Raw genomic sequence first — 25,785 nt, 5'->3', positions numbered from 1 at the left:
TAGTGTTAAGTAAATATACAAGAGTACAATTCGATTAGTGCAATGACTTTTACTTTTAACTTCATTCCTTTTAGAATCCAGGAAATGATTGACTCAAGACCAAATTTTAAAAAAAATTATATTTAATTTAACTAAAAACTATATACATGGTTAATATAATTAATATATATAAAAATTATAAAAGCTCTTTGAATTCATGGTTTTCTAAATAAAACTGTACTTGAGAGATTTCCTTTATTTTTAAAGGAATATTCATTTTCCCACTGACTCATTCTATTAATAGTTTGTTTTACATGTACTTAATCTGTCTACCAGACAGAACATTTTGTTTTTCAAAAGTTTCCTGCTAAACAATAAATGTTCATTGGAGTCAGTTCTTGATCAGGCCTTTTCTCATGCAGTTTCCTTATTTAAGAGTATAATATTCTTACCTCAGGCAAGTTAATTACAAGAAGCAAAAATTATATATTCTTTACTAGAGAAAAACAGTTTCTTTTACTACTTCATAAAAATTCTATCAAAGTAGAACCTCTTTATTAATGCAATTTGACAGTTTCAGATTTTTCTAATTCAATCATTTTATCATCACTTGTTCTGATAAAATGATTGATATTACTGGTGTCCTTGAGACAGAAGATGAAACTTCCCGTTTTGCGTTTCTTCGAACGTTGAAATGGAATGTCTACTTAATATATCCTTTTATTTTGGAAGTTTATTTTGCACTTGGTTAGACTATAATAAATTTAGTTTAATCCTTTATCCAAGTGTAAGCAAACAGTTTGTACCTGAAAATATCTTCAGGACTGAGGTAAGGTGGTACAACTCCAAGCAAAGGTGAACCAAGCTCTCATCACTCTTTGTCTCAGTATCTCCCATAACGCAAAGCACATCTCCTTGCAGACATGTATACTGCTATGCATTAAGGAAAGGGCCACTACCCAGACCAGTTTCGACCTTTATTGAGGTCTCGTCAGTGGGAGGCAGATCCAAACGTGGAGATATTAAGGCAGAAGCAATAGGAGAGGTCATATTTACCTATACAAGTTGCCAACAGGTGTACCACCATATTATTGAATTACTCTAGATTTAGAGAAAGATGTTGGAATTTTATTTTGCACTTGGTTAGACTATAATAAATTTAGTTTAATCCTTTATCCAAGTGTAAGCAAACAAAGTTTGTACCTGAAAATATCTTCAGGACTGAGGTAAGGTGGTGCAACTCTGAGCAAAGGTGGACCAAGCTCTCATCGCTCCTTGTCTCAGTATATCCCATAATGCAAAGCACATCTCCTTGCAGATATGTATACTGCTATGCATTAAGGGAAGGACCACTACCCAGACCGGTGTTTCAACCTTTATTGAGGTCTTGTCAGTGGGAGGCAAACCTCTCCTGTTGCTTCTGTGTAGTATCTCCACGTTTGGGTCTGCCTCCCACTGATGAGACCTCAATAAAGGTTGAAACCGGTCTGGGTAGTGGCCCCTCTTTTAATGCATAGCAGTATAAATGTCCACAAGGAGATGTGCTTTGCATTATGGGAGATACTGAGACAAAGAGTGATGAGAGCTTGGTCCACCTTTGCTCGGAGTTGCCTGGTGTTGCACCACCTTACCTCAATCCTGAAGATATTTTCAGGTGCAAACTTTGTTTGCTTACACTTGGATAAAGGATTAAACTAAATTTATTATATTCTTTTATTACTATTCACTTGTTGAATGGTATCAACTCTTCCACTTAAAGGATTCACCTTGCTAAAATTGCCTTTTGAATTTTCTATTGTACATTATGACCGTCAAGTTTACAGAAAACTTCTTAAAACAAAATTCTCTGGTCAGCAACCTTAAACTTCCATTTTCTCTCATTCTTGTTTCCTCCATTATCCTGGTACCAAATGCTCTCTCTGTTAATCACACATCATCCTTCTCTTTCCATCCCCTTGAGACCATTATTGACCTCTCACTGAGGAGGTTGATGTGTGATTGACAGAGAGAGAGCGTTTGGTACCGGGATAATGGAGGAAACAAGAATGAGAGAAAATGGAAGTTTAAGGATGCTGACCAGAGAATTTTGTTTTAAGAAGTTTTGAAAATAGTTCCATCACATAAGGAAGGCTCCAAGACTGAGGCAGCAAGTTACTGACCATTCAGTACCTCAAGAATGGTGGTCAAGGTATTGGAGAAGTTGGTTAAGGGAAAAATCCAAGATAGGACAGGAATGGGATAATATATGAGGCAAAATGGTTTTGCGAAGGGTAGGTCATGCCTCAGTAACTTACTCACACTTTTTATAACAGTGACAGTTATTGAAAGTTTTTCCACTTGATTATACAGTCATACCCCAAAGTTACGCGGTAGGTGGGACCAATAAAAACTGTGTAAGTCGAATTTGCGTAACTCGGGGCATAATTTTGCGTGCAATTTATATATACAAACATACAAAATATTAGTTAATTGGGACCAAAGGTTTACAAAAAACACGTATATTTTTTAAGAAATATAATCATAATTGTAGTTTTTCGTACATAAAAAAAGAAAGTTATTTCGATGTCAATGGTTTCATAAAATCTCATAGATTCGTCTGACAGCATAATGTCTTTTTCTTGTCACGCAAAATTTCTTCATAGCAAGCCAGTGATTTTTTATTCCTTGCCTTGTGACTACAATTCGTTCCTCGTTAGAATCTATGTCCTCCAAAATCTGTAAACCTTTCTTAATTAAGCTGAGACCTTCTGTTAATTTTGCAATTGTCTTGTGCTTTTCTGGTAGAACTGGATCTGAGGTTTCGGTCTCTTCAGTAGTGCTTTGCTCACGCATCTCTATGAGCTCGTCGATTGTAAGCTCCTTGTGAGTCTAACAGCTCACTGACATCTTCACTGTCGACTTCTAAATCTAATTGCCTTGCAAGGTTGACAACTTCTTCTATTGCCTCAGCAACTTGATCAGTTTCTGGCAACATTTCCATATCACATTTAAAAAAGGATGGACAAAGTTTTTTCTAGACACCGTTCAAGGTTTTTTGGGAAATTTCACCCCAAGAATCTCCGATAATCCTTACAGCATCTAAAACATTAAACTGTTTCCAAAACTCTTTAACAGATAGTTGCTCATTTTGCCTCATAGCTTCATTCAGACTTGCAAATGAACGCCGTGTATAGTGCGCTTTGAATGTTTTGATAACTCCTTGGTCCATTGGTTGAAGTAAGCTGGTTGTATCTGGAGGCAAGAAAACAACTTTTACACATGGATCAAAATCAATTAAAGTTGCAGGGGGGGTGATCAGGTGCATTATCAATAATGAGCATAACTTTAAATGGAATTTTTTTAAACTGGCAATAATGTTCGACTTCAGGTGTGAAGTGGTGACCAAACCAGTCTTCAAAAATAGAAGCTGTCACCCAAGCTTTAGAATTTGACTTCCAAATCACTGGCAAGCCAGCTTTAGATTTATTTTTTTAGAGCTCTTGGATTACTGGCGAATGTGGCCAGTGCCAGAAAGATACGACTAGTGGTGAGGCATGAAGTGGGACGGGAATACCTACATATAAGAAACTGCGTAATTCCAGATTCACGTAAGTCGGGGTACGACTGTACTTCTTTATAAATTAAAGATGCCAAGAAATTATATTCTTGGTTTAATCCTTTTTCCAAGTGTAAGCAAACAAAGTTTGTGCTTGAAGTAACTTCACGACTGGGCAAATCGTATATAGAGACTAATGACTTCATATCACTTACCTTAGTATCTCATGATGCAAAGCAACATATCCTGGTAAAAGATTGTGAATAACACTGCTTCTTTGTCTCCATGAACTCAATACTTGAATACTCTGTATCTGTAGCCTTTTTGTTCTCCAGAGTAGGAAGTGAAAAGGCTTCATTCTCACAGCAAATTAGATGATAGAGTATTCTTAATGCTACCTAGCATTTATCAAATCAAATGGGGAGGCAGCATCAACAGATGAAGTCAGAGGTTACAGTTATTGGGAAATTTCAAAGAACTTGTTTATTTATCTTTGCAACTGTTTAACTTTGAAATTCTCCGAATTGAAACAAGCAAAAATTGACTTTTTTTTGTTTAAGAACAATCCAAACATCAGTGTAGACAACTTTTTTAGGTCTTGTGTCCCAGCAGCTTCTGTGCATTCTTCATAATGGATGTTCTTTTTAGAATCTTTCCAGAAGACTAGTTAGACCAGTTTCGTGAAAGTTGAACACTTGAGAAAGTGAATAACCTTGGAGAATTCATCTTGGAGAAAATTGCCAATAAGGTTGGTTGGCAGTTTATTATGCCAGCAGTAGAGAGCAATGCTTATTGATAACTCATAGCTCAATGTCACATTGAGCATTAGATACACAAAAGTGATATATTTTTCTGCTAACCAATGGATCAGCATGGGATCACAAACTTGAAGCCAAAGTACAATGAGCTCAGTTTGAACAGTGTTTCATGGTGACTGATGAAGAAGGCAGGTCAACATTAAAAGAATTTTGGAAGAGTCATAACATCAGTAATGCTATAGATAATATTGCCAAAGCATGGTAGAATGGAAACCAGAAATCATTATCAGCAGTATATGGAAAATTTGGGATTCAAAATTCTGCCAACTTTTAAAGGATTCAAACTGACTAAATAACAGCAAAAATGAAGAAATGGCACAGCTTGGAGCAAATCTCGGCCTTGGGATAACATTAGAAGATGTGGAGGAAGTTATCTAGTCTCATTCCAAAGACCTTATTGAAAAAGTCTTTAACATTGATGAAGTCACATCATAACCTCTAAATATAGACACTACAAGAGAACTCACAAAACTATAGGAAATTGTTGATGAAGTACACGAACTGAAGTCATTACGTTTGTATGATCCTGAAAGAGCATTTAAAGCTTAAGAATTAATTCTCATATTGAGCCATATACATTTATCTTGAATGAAATATTCAAATTGAAACAAGCAAAAATTGACTTTTTTTTTGTTTAAGAATAAGCATGACTCACTCATATCAACCTTCAGTAGAATATCAAGAGTGTTCCTTCCACATCGGTGCAAGAAAGTTACATGGCTTTTTCCCTCCAAAAATAAAAAGCAACTATGAAAATAACTGAAAATTTCATCCAATAAAACTGACTTTCTCTTATACAGTGGTCCCTAACTTTCTTTCTTACTAACCCCTTTCAGCAATAATATATTTATTGTGAACTACTAAGCTTATATTCTCTGAAATAAATAATAGTTCTGAATGTTTATTATAAAATAGTTCCAGTACTACATAAAATTTTATCAGTTATATTATATAATAATATGAAATTATTCTTAAATACCTATACATAGCAATGGTGTTTAAGAATGAAAAAGAAGTAAAAATTAGTCAGGAAAATATATTTATTAACATGGCATAAATGTAAGATAATAAACTAACATGTATATACACAGTATATGTAAAATTTAATCATTAAACAGGCATACCCTAGTCATGCTTTCCAGACACCATCATATAGCAAATTTCATTGTTATAAAACTCTCTGCCTTTTCTTTCTTTTTTTCTTCACTTGTAAATGCATGTAATGGTTTAATAACTTTTTAAGCAGTCTTTTATGTATGTAAACAATATAAATAAAACATTTATTTTCATCAAATATGCAAACAAAAAAGGTATTCTGAATAGCTTAGCTTGAGGGAACATGCCAAATAGTTTGGTCATCAATCTACAGCATTAAAAGTTTGTCTATTTTGATAATAAGATGGATAACTGTATCATCAACTAGTGTAGCAATTTCACTTCACTTAGAACTTTATCTCTGTTTTTACTACCTGTGATAACAGTAATGTGAGGTAAGTTCAGCCTGCAGCCTTGTCTCAGTGTTCAATACACCATTGGTACTAAATTTAAAAATTTTATCTCAGTAAGTCAACTGAATAAATTTATATGGAATAAGAGAGAAATTAACTATATACAAGATGGTATTCAAGCCAATTTTAACTTATGGATCTGAAAGCTGGGTCAGAAGTAAAACACTTGATCAAAAACTAGACATCACAGATATGAGAGTCCTGAGAAAGATTAGGGGCATGAACAGATGGCATCAGTGGCAATATCATATTAAAAACGAGGATATTAGGAAAGAACTTGACATTGTCAGCATCTAGGAATGCATTAGTAGAGCTAATCTCAGGTGGTATGGTCACTTAAACAGAATGGAAGAGGAAAGATTAACAAAACAAGTGTTCTCTGCCAGGTTGGCAGGAAAAAAGACCTGAGGAAGACCAAGATATAGGTGGATTAATACAGTAAAAAGTGCCTTAGAAGATAGAAATATAAGATCTGATAATGTTGGAGTCTTGACAGGTAACAGACTGATTTGGAGGAAAATTGTAAATAGGAAGTTAGTAATGATGTACATTTTTCATGTAGTACTATCATATCCTGTACACTCCTTGAGGATATATATCAGGAATTTGATGATGATCTCAGCATGTAATGTGTTGATTTATATATCTGCTTCTTTTCACTGGAAGTAACAGTGAAAAGAAGATAAGATTCAAAATCACTCATTTTGAATCTTATCTACCATTGTTAACAACAATAAAATAATAGTTATACACAGAGTGAAACACTAAAACACAGCAAAACGTAGCAAACAATGATGTAAATAAACTAAATTCACGAATACTGTGCATTGATTTGATTCACGGTAGCTTCATGTCACTTAAACGTCATGTGAGTAAATATGGCATCATATAAATTGACATTGATCATAACTGAAAAGCATCATAAGGCAGGGTATTACTGTATTAATATATAGTTGCAAGTCAAAATAATAAATTTAATATTTTTATGGTTTTGTTTGTTTAAAAAGTGTAGCAACATTTGGTTCAATGGAAGACATACAGATCCTCAAATCTGGTTCTGCATCAAGTTTTTTCTGGTATTTTGATTTCAACAAGATGTAAGTTGAAAAAGCTTTCACACATGTAGGTAGTGAAAATGGCAGAAGGATTTTTACAGCTTTTTTATTAAGTGATGGATAGTCTACTTTTATTCCAATCCAATAATTTTCAAGATTTTCAATCTTGAATGAGCTTTGAAGTTCAATTGAGGTTGATATGTCAAAAATATTTTTCTGTTAGTTTCAGGTCATTGGCCAATACCATAAAAAATTCTTCAAATAGATTAGTTCAAGTTCAGATTTTTTTATATTTGTGGAAAAATGCTCTGTAATGTTCTCTTGTAAGAACTTGAGATGCTCTTTAATATTTTTTTTTAGTAATGTGTTTCAAAGTCATTTCATATTTGGTTAAAAAAAAAAAAAAAAAAAAAAAGAATCTAATGTGTTAAAACACTCAGTACTGTTATCATTAGTCATCGCAAAATAAATTTTTTTTTATCATGCTTTCTGTTCAGTCTTGAACAATGAAGACTGTTGTATATATGTGCCTTTTAATTATAGATTGAGTTCATTTACTGTAGAAAAATAACTAACAAATAAGCTAAACTTTGAAGCCATATTTAGTCTAGTAAAAGAATAATCTTTTTCATCTCTTGAGATGAAAAGGATGATCCTTGAAGAAAATGATTAGTTATTGTGTTAATTGAAATAAATGTATAATTCATTTGTTACATGATAGCCATATAATATTTGTGCGTGTTAAAAGGATTACATGCTCATCAACCATTTCTTTACATAAAGAAGTGAATATGCTTGGAATATGTTGGCTGCAGTGATGTGAAGTTAACTATTCTGACAATATAATCAAGTACATTTTTGTCAAAACATTCATTTCAACATTAGAGCTTGTCTATGAATGCTGTAATGTATTACAGCATTATATTAGCACATATATTTTTGATGTGAGTAATAAGCTTCACATGAAAAATATATGCTAATATTGATTTTGCTTTATCTATGCGAATTACACAACACAAAGACTAGTCAGTTTGTTTTTCTTTCAGAATATGAGTTAATTAAATTAAAAATGTTCTCACCAGCATATACTCTGTTCAAGGATGACAAAACAGCATCGACTCCGTTTTTTTTCCCCAAATTATTAGCAAACATGCACGTGCAAATAGATTTTGCACATGGGAAAATCAAATTTTCTGCAATAGTATGAGCTTCCCAAGCTTTTGCTATTTCATAACTTACTGAGTATGATGACCTCAAGTGCTTTTCACTGTCTGGATTTCCAAGAGATATGTATGAATCAATATTTGATATTGTACAAGCAGTACAACATCTAATATTGATGCAGGCCTTATGTCTGGTGCTAAATTTGTTTGTTTTATCGTATGTTTAGACTGGGTTAATGGTAGTTTTTAAGCAGAAATAACAGTCTATTCAATATCAATGAACAGCAGTTAATAAAATACTGTTCATTGTTCGATGAAAGCTATTAAACCTACTTAGGTCCATCTGAAATTGTAAATCTGTAATATAGCATATATGAAGGTCCTATCTTGTCTTGCCTACTTTAAAATCGAAATACATTTCAAATAAATAAATATGTTAAATGTCTTTTATTTTCCAAAGGGAATTAAGAAAGGCCATTAAGCTCTATAACTTTTTGAAGACTGGTGGGTAGCTACTCTCCACCCTTAGCCGTTACTGACAGTTTCCCTATGCTCTCAGTGATTTTCATAGGCATGGATGGGAGAGATTACAGAGACAGCTGCTGCTGAGTTTCCAGGAGGGAGAAACCCAACTGGCCTGTTTTCCAAAGATCAACTAATTCGGAAACCAGCTTTAAAAAGGCCAGAAAAAGGTTCCTCTAGTTGGCAACTAGAATTGTATTTATAATAGTCTCTTTTCTGGTGGTCTGTCACTATGGAAGCAAATGCCATTTCCACAGGGCTACACAAGGCATCCAGAAAATAAATTCCATATACTTTCTTTTACTGAGAAAGGAAAAATTTTTTTGCTTTTAAGATTTATTAGTTGTTTCTCTTCATCACACATAGGAACTTTTTTGAATAAATGACACATGCAGCCTACCATGAAACAGGATGCATGTGGATACTTAAAAAAAAAAAAAAAAAAAGTGACATTGATAAACTATTAGTAATTAATTAAATGTACACACGGCTTCATTAAGTGAGTACCTATCACATGAAGTTAATATGTAAGTTGTTTGACAGATTTGAACAGGTGTCTGGACATGCCCAAAACATAACTCTCCTATTTTATATAGTTCTGGACCTTACAGATGAATGAAGATGCAAGTAGAAAGGTCCTTCTAGTGAGTCAGATAAGGTGGGGGGGGGGGTTTGAAAAAATCTAATTCTGCCTTTCAGAAGTAACCAATAATTATTTATTTTTATTTTTTTGAATGAAGGGAAGAATTGTTCATTTCTGTAATTGGCATCGAAAGAAATGCAGACTACCTCTAAAATATCATTATGACAAAAACTTTGAGTACCTTTTGTAATTTTCTTTTTATACTTTCCATTTGTATATTTCATTCACTTATAAAAATGGATTTTCTCAAAGGCTGGCCAAAGTGGCTTACACCTCCTCTTTATAAATTAAAGATTCCAAGAAATTATAAGAAAACAAAGTTTGCACATGAAGTCACTTCACGACTGGGCTACTTATATATAGAGACTAATGACTACGCATCAATTGCCTTAGTATCCCGTAATGCAGTGCACATATCCTTACAGATATGTATAGTGCTATGCATTATGGGAAGGACCACTACCCAGACTGGTTTTGACCTTTATTGGGGTGAAAAAGTAAAGGGGTGCAAGAGAGCCTGATGGTATTAGGAGAATGAAAAGATAGATAGATAGTATGAGAGATAGAGAAAAGGCCTCAGCTCTTTTATATCATATAGCCAAAGGCTATCAGTTTTCTTTTTTCACCAATCTCATGTAGATGAACAACCAAAAGACCAATTGAAACTAAAGTGCAAAGATGACTGATTCCCAGGTGGTTAGTTAGCCTTATCTGTGTGGGATTGCTCTCCAGTCATCCCTGCAATTGACCATAAGACCATGTTAAATTAAGAAGATGGAACCATTTAAAAAACTCTTATAGCAAAAATAGACAGAATTTTATCCCCCCCCCCGGTGAATATTGCATAATATGAGTGGCCTACACCACCTTGCCAAAAATCTGATATCTCCTAGAATACTTCTTTCTAAATACAAAAATCGACTGACTGAACATTAAGATTTCCACAGTATAATATTATAAAGCATTTGGATGTCATATTGCTGATTATCAAATCCATGTTTCTTTCTAACCTTCCATAAATGGTATTTTAATTCATTAATTATAAAAATTAAACTCTTTCCATTGCTGACAGGTGGTGAGTACTGCAAAAAAACAAACAAAAAAAAACATGTTCTGTTGTAATGGAATGCCCAACATTACATAATGTGTTCTGACTACACAGGGCAAGAGGGCAGCTGTAGAATGCATGTTCTACTGTTTCCAATTGGTAACAGATGTCAGAGATTTCTGATGTTAAATTGCCTCTGTTTGATGGTATTGACTGGAAGGCAACCATATGCAATTCTCCAAGCAAGATCCCTCCTGTTAGGGTATCCTTGGAACTTCAGTAAGTTATGAAACAAAGTGCTATTGTCAATACCCAACTGCAGAAGTTCACAGCAAAAGAGATTAAAGATTTCTTTATACCAAATTTTACTTTTTTTAATGGAAAGAATGTCAATTCCAGAGTGTTGTAGCAGTCTTAGAGTTAAGCAAAGATGTTGTTGTAGTATTCAGGAAAGTCTCAGATTTTGGACCTTTATAATCATTTATTCCAAACAAGGGAAGATGAAACTCCAGTAGTACAGGAGAAGGTCTGCATGTATATCATTAGTCTAAAATATTTTATGGATTTTTTAAGCTGTATTGCTTAAATAGCGGAATTTTAATACTGAAAGCCCAAATCCTCTCTGCTTCTTTGATAGTCGAAGAAATTCCTTTTTAACTTCTCAGTATCGGCTGGACCAAAAAAATTGTACAGGCTTACTATGTAATTGCTTTTCTTCAGCTTCTATGATGTCTGTAATATTTATTATATACAACTTTGCAGGGAAGATTATGGCTTTGAGTACTATGGCTTTAGAAGAAAAGGAAAGTGGCCCTATTTTCAGTCTTCTAAGGTTTCAATGTTCTTGTATATCAGTTTCTTGAACTGGTAATATTGAGGAAGTGGAGAACAGAATTCCAAGTATAATGAGTGTTTTCTCGTAGGGATTAGTCGAAAAAGAATGTCTCCAAGATCCCACTTTCCAAAAACCTTTAATTTTGCCTTCTCTGCATTAGCAGTTAATCCACTGATCTTGTTGAATTTTTCCAAAATACCAAATTTATGATTCCAAATATATATGGAATCATTATCCTTCAAAGTGCCCACTACATCATTGGCATTTGCTAATACCTTATTTTCCTTCATAGTTGAAGGAACTGTTATTCCTCACAAAGCACGTGTATTGTCGACCTCCTGTAAGAAAGGTTCAAGAACCAGTGCAAAGAGCAATGGACTAAGAGGGTAACCTTGCTTGACTCCTTTTTGAATTTTGACTGGGTCTGATAGGAACCCATTAACTAGGAGGTGGGTAGTTGAATTGACATAGGTTCTTTTGATAGTAGATAGCAGCGTTTTACCTACACCAATTTGCTGGAGGATGTGGAAGAAAGGGATGTCGGACATTATCAAATACTTGAATAATGTCTACTGATAGCACCGCCATTAACTGCTTTTTTGTATTAACTAAGCTGAATAGATCACATAGCAGAAACCTATTAAATTCTACTGCTTGGCCTGGAACTCCATACACCTGTATGCTTTTAATTATGTATCTCGTTCCCACTTTGAGTCTGTTATTGATAATGCAGAAAATGTCTTGTAGTCAGTATTAGATAGAAAATAGGTCTCCAATTGCAGATTAAGGTGTGATTTCTATTAAGTTTTGGAATGAGAATGGTATGGCTTGCTACAAATTCATTTGGTATGTGTCCTGATAAGAGAAAAGAATTAAACAGTATAATAACTAGAATGGGAAGAATAAAATCCCAGGCCTCTATTGAAGAATGCAGCTGAAGGGCTATCTGCTAAGTGTTGTTGTATTCTTATTTTAAAATTTCTTTCTTTTACTTGTTTCTCCCTTTTCACTTCTATCTCTATATTAATGTTTTCTAATGATGTTGCTACATTATATACCATTGGGTTGGTTTGTTACAAACCGGCTTCTTTCTTTATACAGGTCTTTCAACTTTTTTCTTTTGAGGAAAACCTGTTCCTTTCCCTATTCAATCATATTATGTTTTACTGCTTGTTTGAATTTTAACCACATTTCCCAGTTCCAGGTAACATTATTCCAATTTGAACAGAGGGTCTGAAATTTGGTTGAAAAGATTGACGGAAAATTTGGTGGAGGTCTTCAACCAGAACTGATCTCTACTTGTTCCATGCAGAGGAATTTAAGTAAAACTGGATTATTATCTGAGATGTTGATGTTGCGATGTTTTATCTGGAATATCCTATTTATAAGAGAAGAAGAGATATAAATTCGATCAAGACTGGTACCAATACCTTGATTCATGTATGTATGCCTATTCATGTATACCTGGAGATTAGGATTGCAAATTCCACATATGTCTGCTAGTTGAGTATTGTCTTGGCAATAGTAAACTTCTTCTGCGTATCCCACTTTTTCACTCCTGGGGTGTCTTCCTATTTTGTCTAATGTGGGATTTTCAATACAATTCCAGTCTCCAGCTGCTGTGATGTAGTGGGCACCTATAAATATGGTTCCAATTTTGGAAGAATTTTCATCTAACTGTTCCATTGGATGGAGCATTAGTGTTTATAAAACTTATTACACATCCACAGTATTTCCAGTCTGTTATCAAGATTCTTCCTTCTGCATCCCTTTGGATATTACAGAATGACCCAAGGAGGGAGGCAAGAATAAGAACTCCTACTCCAGCCCTATGAAATCTTCCAAAGCTCTAATAAGAAAGAAGTGGATATCTATCTGTTAAAATGTTTATATCTGCAGAAGTATGTTTATTGGAGAAACAAAAACCTGATATTATGGTGTAGCATAAGTTTACATATAGTTTCTTATTTAATTTGCCTGTGGAATCTTTGTACATCTAATGAGGCAATGAAGAAAGGAGATGCTATGATTAGTGAAGTGTTATTGATAAATTTTTAACTTCTAGATTTTGGATGAACCTGATGAAGTCTTCAATCTGTGAAGGAACAATTCTATAGCCTGCTTCTTGTAAACTGTTTTCCAGTTTTTTACAGTTGCTTTCCATTATTTCAATTTCATGCCTTATTGTTTTTGATTTGGAAATAAACTATTATTTTTTCTTTAATTGTATCTCTTGCTTCCCCTTTATTAGCATGAGATGGTTCTTCATAGTCCATAAGCTCTTTTGAGCCTGAAGAGTCTTCATTTGATGATCTGCAACCTTCTCCAGCTTTACATTTTTATTACTTCTTTTCTTTTAGTTTTTTTTGTTTATCCTCAATTTTTTTTTATTAATTCATCTTTCCTTTTTGATGATCTTGTCTGCATATTAAGTTCTTTCAGTTGTTTTACTTGCTTTTCTGTTTCTTTTCCAGTTTCCCCTTGTAGAACAGTTTCATGTGTTTGCATTTCATCTTGTATCTGTTCAGTTGATATACTAGGTTCATTATTGGTAATTTCAGCTGATGTTGTTCTATCCATATTTGACTGTGAAAGTGGCTCTTGCAGTTCTGAAATTTTAGGGCTAATTTCTGGCTGATTTGGCTGCACACTTTTTATGATTTTACTAAGTGTAGTTTAACAGAGCCATCTTTACTAGACTGAATTGGAAAATCTTGGAACTCTTTATGCTTCTCTGACACACACACACACACACACACACACACACACACACACACAGTGTTATAACTGGCTCTACTGGTACTCTCACTCTTTCTGAAAAAGTTCTGAAAGGACAGGTGTTAACACAGTGTTCAGAACTTTCTCATTTCTGATGGTTTGAGACACTGATTAGTGATGTGTCTGATCTCCATGGAGTCAAAACATTTAAATTTGAGGCAGTTGCTACCCAAGTGATCATTTAAATCACAACGCAGGCACTGACTTTTTACTCCAGGATAGTTTACCATAACTCAGGTTGTACCAATGTTGACAAAATTTGGTATACGAGCATCTTCATATCCATTGTGAAGGTGAGCCCACCAGAAAACCAGTTTGGTTCTTCACCTGTTAAACCCTTTCGTATGTTTACCTAATTTTATTCCATTTTGAGAATGTCTGTATGAGAATTTCATTACTGTTCTCTATATATTCCACTGGAAATATTTTGATTTTTACTGTTTTAACCTGGCTTCCTGCCATTACTAGAATTACTGTGCTTCCTTTGAAAGTAAAACCATGTAATAGTTTATCCCTTGTTTCCATATCTTTAACTACAATTAAATATTTCCATCTGCCATACGGGGTGAAAGAATAAATCTTACTATCACCAACTATCTCTTTTAAAACCTTAGTCATCTGTCTCACTTCTTCACATCCTGAAATTTCAATTCCTCGAGTTTGCACCCATGGAGGAATTGGTACTATTATCTCAGGTGGGGAAAAAGACAAATCTCTGCATTTGATTGTAAGAGAAAAAAAACTCAGTTAAGACTGAGAATTAAATAATCCTGTGATATAGAAATACTTCCACACCACCAGCAAATGCTCTATTTGAGCTACTATAAAATGTCAGCCATGATATTGTCAAAAGTTATCCTGTAAAGCAAAAAACAAATGAAAGAAAACCAAATTACTTATCTTGCTGAAATCCAAGATGTCATCAGTTGGAGCCAGAAGTGATACCAAGGTGGAAGTAATGTAGAAGTCATATTTCCATATACAAGTAGTCAAAAGGTGTAACTCCTTATTACTGAAAATTACTAGAATACTCTGGATTAGCAATAGATGTTGAAAGTTTTTTTTTTTTTACTTGGTTATACTATAAATTAAATATGCCAAGAAGTGTAAGAAAAAAGTTTGTGCACGAATTCACTTCATGACTAGACTCTACTCTACTCTAGTATGGACATGAATACCTTATTGTCACATATGTTTGTGACAATAAGTTCTTGTTTTTAGACACAAATGTCTTGCTTTTAGATAATTTTCATTGCCTGTTATAGTTATTAGAGACCTTAATTGGCTTTAAAAAAAAAATCTTGTTTAGTCTCTAGAGATCGGTTTTTAATTATCTAGTCTTAACCCACTAATAGTATTGATGTACTGTAGGTTTACAACCTTTTAGGAGGCAACTGTTATAAAATCATATTATATGACTTCTTCACAACTCAACTTCATAAAAAAAACATTAAGATACTTACTTTTGCTAGATGACCAGTTTTAAGATTCAAATAATCGAAGAACTCTGTAATAATGTTTGAATAATTTATTTCAGCCTCAGTATAAGATAGCAGATCCCATATGTACATTTGTGTTTTCCCTACTTGTGATGTTCACCACATTAACCATTATGAAGGATGCTGTTCATGTTTTGATGGAAGGTACATTTCATTTAATCTCTTATAATTTGATCACAATTCATGAATATTATTTTTACTTTCCTTCCATTTTTGTCTCAGCAAATAAATCTTTTGTAAATATTATTTATATAAATGTTTGTTATTGGCAGAATTTTTGTATGGTTTCTTGAGATACTGATGCATGCTTGAGTTTAATGCTAATTTGTCATGATCATGTATAAGATTTTAAGTATGACTTCAAATCTCTCAATATTGAATGTATTTGGTATCAGGAGCTTGGAGAAATTATTAATGGGATTGAGACCTAATGTAGAGAGTCAAGGAAAGTAGATCGTCTTGAAAGTAATGGTGAGAATATGCTTAAATTCAGCTTTAGTATGCAAACATGTTATTGAGAATGGTTATGAATCTGTTGAAGAGGTGGAAATTTACACTTTGGGGGTTCGGACCTTTTGAGTGTCTGTGGACGGAAAAGAGAAAGGTGCCCAACTGAGCCAAGTAGACTGTAGATGTAAGTCGTATACAGAAAAGCTGGAAAATAACTTATGTCTATACACAAATGCCTGGAGCATCAGAAACAAAGGGATAAAGTTTGCTTGGAAAATATGTTTTAGCCTAAGATTATCATTAGTGAAACCTGCCCATCACTCAGGTGTATTAACTGGAATTGAGTGTAGAGTATATTGAATTTTTAGAACAAATAGAAGAGGGGGGGGGGGATTTTATTACTGACGATATCAAATGATTTGTGTCCTGTTAGGCTAGAAACTCATGAAAGCAATAATAATGTCCCACATTTCAGTGAGGTTGCAGCTATCTGGTGTAAAATTGTGGCTAATAGGATAAAATATCTGGTGGGGTGTGTTTCAGCTGCTGGGGACAATGAAACGCATCATCAATTTACCCCTGATGAGTAGTAAGCAAGTTATCATCACAGATGTCTTAAATTATTCAAATTAATTGGATAGAAGAGACATCTCATGATAAGAATGCAGGAAAATTTATAGAGCTGTTGACTTTCTCGAGCAGCAGATGAAAGAAAGAACTCAAGGTCAAAGAGCATCAGATTTGATCATAGCTTCAGAAGGGGATCTTAGTTAAGAATGTGAATGTTCTGCCACTTGATAACAGTGATCATGCCATACTGTCCTGGGAAGTAGCCAACTATGTGGGTATTCCAATTAGGACAAGTTACATGCTGAACTAGAAAGCTGGAAATCATAATCTTTGAGACTATTATCTTTGATCCCATCAGTCACTGAATGAAAAGAATATCAGAAATGCATGGGAAGCTTTGAAAAGGTGCTTAACCTGGCTTTAGTAAGGTGGGGTGTCACAGATCCCAAAGATATAGCAAGAAATAACTGTGCCACTCCACCTTACTAAGGCCAGGTTAAATGAGGCAGTATCTGAATTTGTCCCTAGAGGTTGAAGGTTTCACTCCCACCAAACATGGTGGGAGTGAAATGGATGTTCCTTATTAAGCAAGAGATTCATAAGAAGATGTGGAAGGAATATATTGAGAATAAGAGTTAGAGCAGTTATGAAATATATAAAGCACAGGCTAGAAAAGTTAAGAATTGTGTATAGGAAACTAAGTTGGAGTATGAAAAGAAATTGGCTGTGCAAGCTGAAGGCAACCTGAAATAATTTTATCACTATGCTGCAAGTAAAAGAAAAAATGAATGTGGAAGAATAGCTTTAGTGACTGTACCCTTGTGTCAGAAGAAGGCAGTAGAATAATAATGACCGACCTTTGTCTCTTGTTTTTTGGAATGGGCTGAATATGTATGCTTGCTTCTACATTACAGGTAATTGCCTGATGAGTATGACGTCTTGTATGGATGATATAAAATGGGTGTTAATTCTGGGATACAGTTTGTGTGTGTGTGGAGAGGTGCATTTGTACTAGGAGACTTGCTGATATTCAAGCTAATAAGGATTCTTTAATGTTTTTCTGGTGAAAGACAGCGAGTTGTTCTAGCTGTGGTGGTGGTGGTGGTGGTAGTAGGAGGAGTGATTTGCCTTAGTTATCTATACAGTGATGAAGACTGATGCCAAGAGGTCTGCTTTATCCTTAGGGGATGTGAGAGAAGGAGAAATATGAATAAACAGAAGTCACACCCAGTAGTCTAGGCAAGGGACAGGAAAGCTTAACTGTTTATGCAGAAGAAAAGTTTGCTTCATTTGCACCTTTCAGTCTTGGATTTGGATTTGTTTGATTTCTTTACAGCCTCTTTCAAGTATGTAGCCTGAGTGTAAAGCTGGAGATTTTTCCCAAACCACTTGAGATATGTTAGATATTTCCCCTTAAGCTGTTTACAGTTATTGGGAAATTAGGGGCTAGTATAGTGTGCAGAGATGTGGGGTTGAGTGGGAGACGAAGGCACTCATTCCAGCAAGGATTATTTCAGTTTTCTTGAATCAAAAACAGAAACAATAATCAAAACAGAACAAAATGGTTTCTGTAAAGACAAATCCTGCACTGATGCCTTTTTTTCACTCTCAAGCTCCTGATAGAAAAAAAAAGAAGAGAATTCAATTTAGAGACCCATCCGTTATTCATAGATTATAAAAAGGCTTTTGATAGAGTCAAATTTTAAGAGATGGCAACATTCCTAAACAGGTTAATTAAAGCAATCTTCAATATATATATATATATATATGTTAAAGATACCAAGCAATTTTAAAACTTGGTTTTACTCCATTTTTCCTAAGTAAGCAAACAGACAAAAAAAATGTCAAGTTTGCGCCTGCAATGATGCAAGACAAGCTGATCCTACAGGTAGTGCAAGACCAGGGCAACTCGTGGTAGACGTGGAACAAGCTCCGATCACTAATCTTAATATTTACCCTTAATGCCAAAACACATCTCCAATAAGGGGATGTATGATGTTTTGTATTAAAGGCAAGGGGCCACTACCTTAATACAAAACATCATACATCCCCTTATTGGAGATGTGTTTTGGCATTAAGTGTAAATATTAAGATTAGTGATCGGAGCTTGTTCCACGTCTACCACGAGTTGCCCTGGTCTTGCACTACCTGTAGGATCAGCTTGTCTTGCATCACTTGCAGACGCAAACTTGACATTTTTTGTCTGTTTGCTTACTTGGGAAAAATGGAGTAAAACCAAGTTTTAAAATTGCTTGGTATCTTTAACATAATTACACCCAAGGTAAAAATACTTTCTACATATATATATATATATATATATATATATAACAATCACCAAATTACAATAAAGATAGCCGCACAGGAAATGCAGGTGTCCAACCAGGATGTAGTCTATAGCTACTATTATAAGAGTATGGAGGGAGGAAACAACCAGTTTTGGCATTCACATAAATGATTACACCAACATTGATACAATTTTATTCGCTGATGATCAGGTTCTATTTGAAGATAACGAAGATTCACTACCGCGAGCAGCCTTTTCATTAAATGAAATAGCAAAAACATACAATATGGAAATCTCCACTTTCAAAACTAAAGTCATGGCATTTAAAGGCCAGGACCCAATTAGAAGCAAAATTTGCGTCAACTATGATATTATACGACAGTTTAATACATTCAAATATCTAGGCTACCACTTATCCTACGAAAGAGAGAAAGACATGCAACATAAAATAACCAGTTATATACAAATAACAAAAACTCAATCAGATATTCAATCCAAATTTAATGAGCAAGAAAACAAGAATAAGAATCCATAACTCAATAGCAAGAGTTATCTTAACATATGGTTCAGAAGCCTGGACCATAACTCGAGCAGATAGAAAAAGACTAAGCTTTGAAATGAGATTCATGTGCAAAACAGCTGGATATAATAGACTAGATTCAAAAGAAATAGCAATATCTTAAGGGTCAAGGAACTTGAGGTGATATCTGTTTTAGATTGCATCAATCTTTATAGAGTGAGATTGAGACAATATACAGAAAGAATGAGTGAAGAAAGACTCCCCAGAGAGAGAGTGAGAGAGAGAGAGAGAGATACAGAAATATTGACCTCAAGGGAGAAGGAATAGAGGATGGAATTTAAAAAGATGGGAAGAGGCTATAACATGCCACTAGGCCTATTACTGGAAAGGAAGAAGAAGAGTCAAACCTTTAAAAAATAGAAATTACTGAAACCATCCCCATTTGGACTGCATTCATTGACTGCTTCAGTACTAATCCCTGAAGAAGCAAAATGAATGTTCTTGCATTAATCATAAATACTAAATTATTATTCCAGCGTCTTCATAGCTCTATCGGTATAGACGAAGCCCTTTGGTCAGAAAGACCTGGGTTCAATTCCTGTCTGACACAAGAAACCTTTATCTAGTCTATTTTGACTAGAGGTGAGTTAGCGTCTTATACAGAGGTAGAGCGGGGTTTTTTTTCATCTGGAAACTTGGGGTTTTGTCCCTCGGATCAGACAAACTAGCCCTGTGAACACACACAGGGGTGGCAGGGTGATATATAAATATATCAACCTGCCACCCCCAAAAGGGATGGGGAGAACCCCATACAAATAAATAATTATTCTGGACATCCCCATGGAGTCATAAAACTTGTCATAGGAAGCTCATCTTAGACAACATAAAGCCTATCATACCACTTCTTGAACTCATTCACCATCTGCACCTTCATCACTATCAAACAATGAATTCTGTCATCCAACCACCTTCCATACAAAAAAGCCATTTCTCATCCTCCTACTCCCCATCTTCTTTTGTAACTTCCAGGGATGGCCTCTTGTTTTTTGCTCCTTTCCCTTTTTCTACTATATGAAAATTCTCTCTTGTGTCAATCCTGTGAATACCTCTCAACAGTTTAAATGTCTCATTCATGTCATTCCTTAATCTTCTTTCCATCAAATTACTGTAGTTTGCAAATCATCAGTCTATAATTAGCATTGTAGTCTTGATATCATTTTGGTTATCCACCTCTATACCCTCTCCAAGATTAACTAATTCTCTTCAAATCCCAGTGACAAGATGTGATTTGACTAGGCTTTATACAATGGAATGACCACATCTCTACTGGTCAAAGTCCTTAGTATTTAAACAGTTCTCTGGGTTACCAGTGAATTACTGCAATACTAACACATTTGCAATATGTGCCCTAAACTTCACATTTTTAGCATCTGCCACCAACAAAATCCCTTGCCTCATACACTTCTTTTAGTATGGATCCTCCAATAGAATATGTAGCCTCCCTTCAGTGGATGTCAAGTGTTTAGACTTTATATTCCAGATGTCAAGACTTTATATTTAGTTGCATTAAACTGATATCTACATTCATTTGCCAGCTTATTTAAATCCTCCTGAAAGGCTACAGCTTTGTCACTATTACTAATAACCCTTCCAAACTTCACATCATCTGCAAATAATTAAATATCTCTCTGTACTCCATGACATTACCATTGATATAAAGTTTAAAAAGTGAGGGTCCTATTACTGATCTCTTTGGAATCCCACTTGTGAACTTTCTCTTCATTGATATGCTCCCCCATACACACCTCTCTGATATCTGTCAGACAGCCAATTTCCAGTCCAATTCACTAACCTAATATCTAATCCCGTCTGTTGCAACTTAAATATCAACTTATCTTGTGTCACTCGCCTTATCAAATGCCTTTACCAAAAAAAAAAAAAAAAAAAATGCAGTATATGCTTTTCCCTCATCAACCACTCATGCCGCTTTATTATAAAAGGCAAGAAAATTACTGAAACAAGAGCACCCTGTAACAAATCCATGCTGACCTTTTACCGATAATGTTACCCTCATCTGCTTAGTTCTGTATACAATCTCTCACTAATATCTCCAAAATATTAATGACCACGGAGGAAATATAAACTAGTCTGTAGTTTGATGGCTTGCATTCCACCACCACCCTTGTGCAATCTTACCCTCCTACTCACTGGGAATTGTCCCAGTAGCTATACTTTCTTGAACAGCCAGATCAATGGAGCACTCAGATCTTTAGCATATTTTCTTAAAACATTTGGTGGAATCCTATCTGGTTCCCACTATCTTATTGACTTGCAGAGTATTTAGCATCTCATGTACTCCTAAGCCTTCAACCCATCCCATCCCTCCAGGAACAAAAGCTGCTTTTTCAGGATTAAATACCTCAATAAGGTGATCATTAAATAACTCCACTATATCATCTACAGTGGTGTCTTGATTTCCTTTTCTGTCTAATAGGGTCATTTATCCACAATCATTTCTCCTTCCATTGGCCACATAACTAAAGAATTTCTTTTGATTTTTCCTTAAACTGTAGTACTAATCTCTCCTTGTATTCTGTTTTGATCTTCCTTACTATACTAGTCACTTTTCTGACCTGAGTTTTATATTCCTCATGCAACTGCTCCCCATCTCTCTTTTTACTTTTTTCCATTATCTCATTTTCATCTGTAATTCCTGTTTGATTTTATTAGTCATCCACTTTACATTAAATCATGTTATCTTTTCACGTGAGGAATACAGTTAACCATTGCTGTTGATAGATATTTCTTCACTAGCCCCTATGCACTGTTGATATAGTAAGCCCACAGATTCGAGACCCTTCGACACTTCTGCGCATGTCACAAAAAGGAGACTCCATTCTGATAATAGGGTAATCAGTCCATCTTCTGGGATGAGTTGTTTATTATTACATGTTGGAAAATTAACTTCTCTTTGATGATCTTGTAGTTTTTAAAGTGGTAACTATTTTACTTGTATAACAGTTGGAAAATTTTATCTATAATGCACGTGATTTCACGTATTGGTGATTAATTTGTACGTCCTTCATTTCTTTCTCCCCTTCAGCATGAATCGACTATTCTTATCACCAAGCCAAGTGAAGCTCTACAAAGTATGGGCGAACTATATCTCTCCCTTGTAATTCTTCCATCCATGGTACTGTCCTGAGTCGATTTTTAAGATTATTATAGTGACCTGCCTTATATTTCCACATAAATTCCTTTCTCCTTGATGCATCTGTTCAGTGTCCAAGCAAAGATTGAATGGTCAATCTCACCAGTGGGAACAAGACTGATATCTCGGTTACAATCAGATCTAATGCAAGGACCAAATCCAAAACTTGATTCTTATGCTCTCTCTCTAATACATGAGGCATTTATCCTTCAAAAATTCCTGAAATTCCATTCCTTTACTACTGCATGCTGCCTTCTTTGCGCAATTTATACTGCTATAATTAAAATCTCCTATAATGATCACTCACTTTGCACTTGTCAAACAGATCTGCAACATTTCCTGCTCATCACCCTTTGTGTTCCTTGGCCTATAGCAACATTCCACTAAATATCTTGTCTTGCCCGCCTCTATATCACACCATACACTTTCAGAACTGTTAGTGTCATTTCTTTTCACATTCTCCACTCTGGGAGAACACAACTCATCACGTATCATAAACAATACTCCACCACTGTATTTGCTCTTTCTATCCTGCCAAAATACGCTTTACCCTTCTACTTCTATTCCTGTCAGTATATTATCTTCCATCAACCATATTTCATTAATCCCAGTGATCTTTTGACTGCCTGAGGCTATCAGTGGCACCTGTTCACTTTATTCCTGATACTCCTGGCATTTGTGTAAAGAAACATCAGTGCATTGTCACCATTTCTGTACCTATTACTCCCTCCAGACTCCACATGACCCTGCAATATACCATACATTTTCCCATCTTTCAAGTGATTATCTTTGCAAGAAGCCATCCACTCTGGTAACTCTAGTTTCTCTGCTGTAAGACACTCACTGTTCCTGAGAACAACAATCTCTCAAGATGCCTATGCCCTTCCTTCTTCAAGTGCAGTCCATCTCCTGCATACCTTCTATCCTCAAAAGCACTTCAAGCATCTACATATCCAGACTTCTTTTTTAACACATTCTCATTATCATGCCATTTATTATCGCTGCTTTCCTCCTTAATTTTGCATTATCATATCTGAGTAAAACACTGTCTTCCATAACAATCTCTCGCCACCCAATTCACAAGACCTCTCAGATCATTTGTACCAGTAATCACTATCATATCATCTGCATGCTCACCTCACTTTACTGCCATAGACACACTCTATATTGTTCTTCCAGACAAGCACTGCTCTTACATTCTATTCTACACATCATGAATGCGATGTACAGAATAGAATGAATCTCCATTCATCACTCCCTTCACAGATTCATTCATTCCATACTCACTTGCATTCCTCTCTCTCTCTCTCTCTCTCAGCATCCTTGCTCTCTCACTAATGATCTGCCTTTGTCTCTCTCTTTCTCTAGTTTGCCCATTCTCTCACTTTCTCTCACACTTCTTGGTTGTCAGACTTTCAAGTCTTCTAATCTCTACCTTCATGTGAGTCTACTTATTTTTCATACATTCTATTTTCTCTCTTAGTTCCTGTATCTCCCTCTCCAAGCATCTTACCCTTTCCTGAGATTCACTGATAAATTCAACACCATCTTTCAGATCTTTCACATCTCCAGTGACACTACGTAATATCAATTCCCTCACCACCTGATGCTCATCTTCCCACCCCCTTAGTCACACCATTTGTAGCTCTCTCCTGAAAAACTCATTTCCTTAACATTGCCATCAATAAAACATAAGGTACCTGAGATGCTGATAACAAGATCACCCAGCTCTTCCCATTGTCTACATAGCATGCAAATTCACTCTCCTATATCTGACCTGCGACATTTTTAAATGATAACACGTATACACCCTGTAGGCAAAGCATGCTACAAAATCTTATATTATACTTTATTATATAAATCATGTTAGGTGCAGATTAACATATTCTTTTGATTTATATTATGAACAGTTATATTTTCGTTATATATGTCTGCATAATATTTCTAGTATAGTGTAAAGAAAAATTTTACCTTAACTAGGTTTTCCAAGAGAATTGAACTATGCATCTATCAAAGCTGCCTTGTTAAGTTTAGATGGAGTGAAAACAGCTCATAGTCTTCATATATGGTCTCTTACCATAGACCAGAATGCCCTTTCAGTTCATTTAGCTGTGGGTAAGTCTTATTTTAAATTTAGAACTCACTCAACTAATGTTCTTATATTTCCCCTCCCTTTAATCAGTGATCTCAGTTTCAGAACTTAAAGGTACATTGCACTATCTCAAATACATTTGCTTTATACTTGTCTTCATTATTTTATATCCTACATTACTATGGTATAGTGCAAAAAAAAAAAAAACGGTACTGAACTTTGGTACACGTATGAGATATGCCATTCAACTGCATGCACATTAATGGAGAGCACGTGTAGAGTCTGCAGCATTACATTTAGCTGTAGCGATGGTGTTAATGTTGGAAGAAAATACCTTTATTGTTGAGCATTATTTTCATTCCTACAAAGTTGGTAGAGCAAATGGTCCAAGCCTATGACACGTTTGTGAGCGGTTTATTTGTTGTTTCCATAAGCCTGCCCCAAGCAAAAGTGTCATCATTGCCTTAATCAAAAGGTTCTGATATACTAGGAATGCTCTGCCACAATGCAAAGAGCGTTCAGGGAGACTACGAACTGTTAACAGAAATGAGAATCATGGACGTGTGCTGGAGCAAGTGTTAGTCTCTGAAATGCAGTCAGTGCCAAATCGTAAAAATTGGGATACCGAGGCTGTCACTACAGAGAATCCTTAAGGTGCTGGGTGCCTATTCATATATCATTCAGGTGAGTCGGTGATTAACAGCAACAGCTTATGCTGCACGGCAGGAATACTGTTCACATGTGCTGGTCAATGTCTACGAAGATCTGTCCTTCCTCCATAATGTCTGGTTCTCGAATGAAGTGCATTTCCATCTAAGCAGTCATGTAAACAGATGAACCTACAAGTTTCAATTTTCTCGAGACCTGTATTTGCCCAAGAGAAATCTCTTCACAGTAAGAATGTCACTGCATGTCGTGCAGTTTCCTGCCATGGCATAATTGAGCGCTCTACTTCATCGAAGAGGATGGTGTAACTGTGACCTTCAATAGCGAATGTTACATTGAGAATGTGTTGGTTCTGTTTATCCAGGATTTGTATAGGATGTGTCGTGCATAAACTCAATTTCGTGCAACAGGACAGAGCAACCTGTCGCACATCACGTGGTTCTATAGCCTATTTATCAGAACACTTTTCCCGGGAGGCTCATTTCGAGGTTAGCAGATCGTACACTTCACATTCTCCTGATTTCGCATCACTTGATGCCTTCATTTGGGGTATGTTTAGAGAAAAGGTATTCCATTATGATCCCCCTTCAAACTCTGATGAACTAAGGG

General features: G+C 35.3%; 1 protein-coding gene across 1 annotated transcript in view; it reads left to right on the top strand.

Moving 5' to 3' along the window:
• Positions 1 to 25,785, top strand: part of LOC150098819 (proton-coupled zinc antiporter SLC30A2-like) — a 104,184-nt gene that overhangs the window by 57,428 nt on the left and 20,971 nt on the right. Inside the window, exons 6-7 of the mRNA XM_090404916.1 lie at positions 15,422 to 15,527; positions 24,399 to 24,533. Of these exons, the coding sequence (XP_090261042.1) occupies positions 15,422 to 15,527; positions 24,399 to 24,533 (241 nt within the window). The remainder of the gene's footprint in view (positions 1 to 15,421; positions 15,528 to 24,398; positions 24,534 to 25,785) is intronic.

This window comes from Typopeltis vanoorti, chromosome 15 (assembly GCF_054136105.1).
Source record: "Typopeltis vanoorti isolate ZY-2024b chromosome 15, IOZ_Tvanoo_1.0, whole genome shotgun sequence".
Lineage (NCBI taxonomy): Eukaryota > Metazoa > Arthropoda > Arachnida > Uropygi > Thelyphonidae > Typopeltis > Typopeltis vanoorti.
The sequence above is the reverse complement of the archived record's forward strand: the minus strand, read 5'-3'. Positions and strand labels throughout refer to the sequence as shown.